The sequence below is a fragment of the Canis lupus genome, chromosome 33 (assembly GCF_003254725.2).
Source record: "Canis lupus dingo isolate Sandy chromosome 33, ASM325472v2, whole genome shotgun sequence".
NCBI classification, from domain to species: domain Eukaryota; kingdom Metazoa; phylum Chordata; class Mammalia; order Carnivora; family Canidae; genus Canis; species Canis lupus.
This window is the reverse complement of record NC_064275.1, coordinates 17,154,058-17,159,689: the sequence shown is the minus strand read 5'-3', so window position 1 is coordinate 17,159,689 and position 5,632 is coordinate 17,154,058. Positions and strand designations below refer to the sequence as shown.

Below are 5,632 nucleotides of genomic sequence, written 5' to 3'. Positions count from 1 at the left end.
AAAGTCTACATTTCCCATAGATTTTGACAGCTTTATCTTCAACCCTTGTCAATATTGATAACCCAGTTAGTCTATTAGAATTTTTTTTTCTTGGTTTTCTTTTTTTTTTTTTAAATTTTTACTTATTTATGATAGTCACAGAGAGAGAGAGAGAGGCAGAGACACAGGCAGAGGGAGAAGCAGGCTCCATGCACCAGGAGCCCGACGTGGGATTCGATCCCGGGTCTCCAGGATTGCGCCCTGGGCCAAAGGCAGGCGCTAAACCACTGCGCCACCCAGGGATCCCTATTAGAATTTTTAAAATAAAATACTTTTATCTCAATTCTATTTATATTACAGATATTTCTAATTAGAACAAACATAGCCATAAACCTTTTAATATTAAATTCTTCTTCATGCTTACTCCCACAGCAATACATTTTCCTGCTGTCTATGCTTTATCACAAATTGGTATAAAAATTGTGACTTTCTCAACTTCCAGGCATTTAGGATTAGTGATGGTACAATAAGAACCGCTCACATCTAGCATTTCTACATAACTGTATTAAAACATTCTTCATGGGTAAGCTATTCATATATTCAGGATTCATTATTCAAAACCTAAATTATGAACAAGTTATCCCATAAAAAATAAAGCTTTCAGATGAGTTACTTACCACGTCATCATTATTATTTTTTTTTTGCTTGTAAATTGTGCTTTAATTTCTGCAATCAGATATGATGCAGTGAAATATAAGTATAAACTTTCATTGTACATTGGAAAATAAAAAGCACATTTATACAGATAAAGCCCAACAGCTTATTCCCTTTAAAAAAAAAAAAAAGGTTTTGAATGTTTTTAAAGCTAATTCATCTTCAGTGTAAAAACTTGGAGGTATAAACAAACTCAAGATATTATATACAGTAAATTAATGTACATTTCCAAACTTGCACAGTGCAGCATTTTAAACAAAGTAAAGGTCTCATTTCAGCTTTTACTGTTAAGCATAATCCATATCTCAATCTTGAATATAAATGTCACAATATATAAACCCACTGAGAATTCTGTACACAAATACAAGTTTATAGAAATCTGATTTCAAATATAAATACATAAATTGTCATGACCTCACATGTTACAACAGCTTATTTTTCTATTGTAATTAAAAAAAAATCATAGAAAAATATTTCAATGCACATTCAACTGCTATGACAAGGGCCATGACCTTGTGCCTTTGAACCATACTTTGTGGAGTGTAAAGCATCACACCGGGCATTTTTGGAATGAAAACTGCTAAGGTTCTAAGATTGAAGAGGCTACTGTATAAATATTCACGTTATAATATGGTAACAAAAATAGTTAGCTCCATAGTGTATCAGGGAGGCAGTGGGGCAGAGAAGTGGAGGCTAGTGCTAGTTTAGGAAGGCCCACAGAGCGCATGTTAAGGTAGCTAATGAACTAATGTATTTTAAAAATCCCTACTGCAAGCCTAACACTGAACTCACTAGTGAGACGCTTAAGGCAACAAGACCGGACATGTGTTTGGCCCCCAATGCCCGAGTCCTGCCCTCTCCTCAACCTCTGTCATTTTAATAGACCAACCTGGCTCAGGTGTCAACACAAATGGGGAGAAGAGTAAAGCAATTTCTTCTACATACAAAAAGACGATTCAGTGCAAACTGAGAAATTTCTTTGTCAATAGTTTGAAAATTTCTTATTGCCCTCAAGCAACTGAACTTTTTCTAAACATGTAACATTCAAATTGGGATCTATACTGGAGAGCAAATGTATATAAAAGGCAAACATTCAATTTGAGACATTCCAACATTAGCTTCCCCCTTTCCTTTTGTGGGATTTAACAAGGGTTCCACTGAGAGAGAAAAACAACTCGTCCTTAAAAGTGTACTTTCCTGCATTTAAAAATATATATATACCATTTAGACAGCAGATCCAAGGTGACCAGGCATAGTCAAGTTTCTTCTATGGCTTTTAAATCATTGAGGTACTAAGGAGAACCATCACTTCTGATATTTCTGCTTAATGGCTTCCCTCTGAAAGCCACGTTCTGAAGTGATCCTGCTCACGTATGTGCGGTTAGAGATTCGGGGAGACCGCGTGAGGGTTGATGCAGAGGGCTGCCGTCACAAATGTCCCCAAGCCTCGGCACACTGCTAGAAAAAGGCAAAGCACTTTCAAACATTGAAGAAGTTCCAGAAGAATGGAAGCTCCTTCGGGCAAAGGGATTCCCCCAGTTTCACCAACAGATTTAGCAGCAAGATCCTGGGACTCCGCACACCATGGCAGGGAGCATGGGGGGACAGCAGCGAGGGGTCCGGAGTGGGCAGAGGGAGACCTGGAGCTGTCGGCACACAGAAAGGGCAGCGTGGCTGGTTGGCTAGCTCACCAGCCCCACACAAAGTGACACAGTCTATTCAGGGGGAGGGACGGCTGGAAATGTCAGGATGGGTAACATGAGTGGAATTTCCCCAGCTTTTCTCCGGCAAGAGGATAGAGAAAGGAAAAATGCTAGGGTTTAAATGAATGCCATACATCTGAATATCTCTACTTGAGTCTTTCAATTTGCCATACACACATCAGATAAAGCTGAATTTGCTCCGAAGTAAGATGGGTAGCAAGATACACACTGTTCCCAATGACTGGATAAATTATCTTGGCACAGAAAAGATCTGAAGAAAATATTGAGTCCAAGAATGTGAGACCAAAGCCCTTTCTAGTAGTAAACCAGCCACCGCCGGTTCTGTATAATATGCATCAGACGATGGCCACAGTTCGATTATGGGTCAAGTAATAATTCCTTTCAATTAATAATACTAGAGATCCGGTTTTAATTGCATAGTCTTTCAGGAGCATAAAAACATGAGAACCAGCTCTTTTCCTGAAGCTCCGGGTTTCCTGCTCCAGAGCCCTGGACAAATGCCTCCCTGCCTGCTGCAGTGGTAAGCTGCAGTGTGACCCACTCATCCAGAGAGCAAAGGGGTTCGATGCCTGTCCCAACCCTCAACGTCCCTCCTTCATGACCACTAAGTGGACAATCACACGTCTCCTAGATCCACAAACTCATCTTCTCGTTTGGCCAGATCATCTTCATCACCCAGAGCTTTCCAGCCACTGGTGGGAAGGACCGGTTTTGAGGAGTGTCGCTGCAGCAGAGCGAAAGGAAACAAAGAGGACAAGCGGGCCGAGCTCCTCAGCAACGAGGGGCCCTCTGCAGGGAGGGCCCCCTGGCTGTGGTGTCTCTCCTCGATCTTCTCTTGTAAGCGCTCTACCTCCTCCATCATTTCCAAGAGTTTGCTCATGGTGGCCACTCTACCACCACCCAGGATTTGGGCTTCCGGAATCCAGCGCAGGTAGCGCTGGGCCCAGACTTTGATTTCTGGCCCCTCGAGGTGAGGCGGCAGCAGTCCGTGGTAGTCAGTGGGCTTGCTGTGCCAGCTGTCATAGAACTCTTGAAAATTGTCTTGCAGCTCATCAGAAGAATTAATTAATTTGCTAATTCTCTTGCCCAGAAGGTTTTTAATTAAATGATCTGTTTCTTCCCTGAAAAATCCTCTTTTGGGAGATGATTTAGATTGAGTGAGTGGCAGAGACAATTGTCGTTGATGTTTGAAACGCATTCCTTTCCGTTGGCCTTTGTCCAGTTTTGGCTTTTCCACATAAAGAGGGTTTTTGAGCAACATCTGGGCTTTGGGTTCAAACTGTACAGACCAATCCCACACGGTGAGCAGATTCAAAGGCTTGCTCTGTGTATCCTGGTGTTCCCTACCCATGTTAATATCTTTTTGATGAGGCGAATTGAAGAAGAAGGTGCTAAAAATAGGTAAGTATAGACTATCTGACAAAACAGTCAAGTAAGTCTCCGTGAAATCAAATGCTGGGGGATGCTGGTGCACCAGCTGCCACACACAATCTAAGAACAGCAGGAACACGGGAACCTCCTCTTTGTCACTTTGACGGAGGTGGTTGCAGCGATCCAGGAAACAGTGGCCGCCCATGATCCACTCCTTCTGGACGAGGCTCTGGAAACCAACCCTGGTTCTGCAGTGGGGGTCCATCATCACTTGTACCAGAGAGGAAATGAGGCAGCAGAGGTCTGAAGCATTCTCCTCTAAAAGAAGAACGTTCATGTTTTGTGCTTCTAGACATTCTGCAATCTCTATTGCTTTTTTCAGGCAACGTCTGATTATATCAAGCCAACTGCTATTTTCCAACAGAGAAAACCATTTTATATCTGTGTCCCAAAATTCCGTACTATTATCTATCAGAAACAGCTGTTTAAATTTAGAGTATGCAGTCTGGATGTCCTGCAAGGACAGGAAGTTGGTTGACAGGTCTTCAGTTTTAACAATTTCATAGGGTGGCCTGTGGATGGTCTTGTAAATTCCATCCAAGAAGCTCTTTTGGATTTGTAAACTGCCATCATCCTGTTCTTTGGGCAGTGCTGACATTTTCAAAAGGGCACATCCATTGTGGCAGGACCAGCACCATATTGGTATGCCGTGACCCTGAAAGCGTAGCACGTCCTCTTCAGGAAGAGAAATAGGGACAACAAAGTATGCTGGCAATCTTACACAGACTTTATAGCCTTCATTGACACTCACTGCTTTGTACTTGACGTTGCCTTTGGTCCGCTCCAATTCCCAACACCAGTCCTTAAGGGTGTCAAACATTACAGTATGGTTCTTGGGATCAGTGGCTGTATTGTTTTGTGCAGCAGCTGCATAGGAAAACAGAAATAATCTTTTAAGCAGTTTAGGAGCTTGGGTATGATGAATTATGCCACTGACAATCCTTTTGACTTCCTCTTCTCTTGTGTACCTCAGACCAAAGTGGAACACTCGAAGGTCTTTGCAGTGGATGATGAGTTTTTCAGGGTATGTCTTCAATTGTCCAAAAAGAGGTTTCTTTTTCTCATCAAACACTCCATAAATCTGATCAACGCAGTGGAGTGTGATGTCATTTTCTCCTATAACCTTATTCTTAAATTGGGCCTCATCATTATCCAACGCAGATTCATCATCGCCCAAGAAGGCGATCTTGAAGTCGGTGCACACAAGTTTCCCATAGATCCCACGCTGACAGGAATCCTCCTGGACATACTTCAGCACTGTACTGGCTTCACAAAGCAGCTGTTCACCTGGCAACAAGTGAAGAGTTACTTCCTTCTCGTTTGCATGAATTTCCTCCGGGCGCACGTACGACACGAACGAGGGCTTGGGCGCCTTGGTGCCGCCGCCCCCGCCCACGACCCCTTTCCCCAGCATACGGCCGCCCTAGGAAGCAGCGCCGCGCGGGAGCAGAGGCGGCGGCCACCAGCTCTGGCGGCCCAGGCTCCGCGCATCCCCAGGCATCCGGCTCCGCCGCCGACACCGCTCGCCCCCCCACGTCATCATTATTAACTGGAAATTTAATGTTAATAAGAACACTATTCTTTGCACACTTCTATTCCAAATATCTAATCTGGAAGCCACAAACACAAATTAAACTGTACAAAATTACTCGCTTTAATTGCCATATCTATTTATAGCACTCAAAATATTTTCTTTATTTTCTACGGTCATTCACAATTTCCAATGCTACTTTTATGAGAATCACTCATTACTTTATGAATTCAGTCACATAACAGAAGCATTT

The 5,632-nt window shown here is 42.9% G+C and overlaps 1 protein-coding gene across 1 annotated transcript; it reads right to left on the bottom strand.

Annotated features, from left to right (window-relative positions):
- Positions 1-675: 675 nt before the first annotated feature.
- Positions 676-5,315, bottom strand: LOC112678489 (myotubularin-related protein 12-like). Its single transcript, XM_035710039.2, has one exon. It carries the CDS (start codon positions 5,260-5,262, stop codon positions 3,034-3,036), a length of 2,229 nt encoding a protein of 742 aa, XP_035565932.2. The 5' UTR covers positions 5,263-5,315; the 3' UTR covers positions 676-3,033.
- Positions 5,316-5,632: the final 317 nt, after the last annotated feature.

Excerpts from the sequence above, each read along its gene's own strand:
- LOC112678489 (XM_035710039.2), bottom strand. The coding sequence starts at position 5,262 with ATGCTGGGGAAAGGGGTCGTGGGCGGGGGCGGCGGCACCAAGGCGCCC.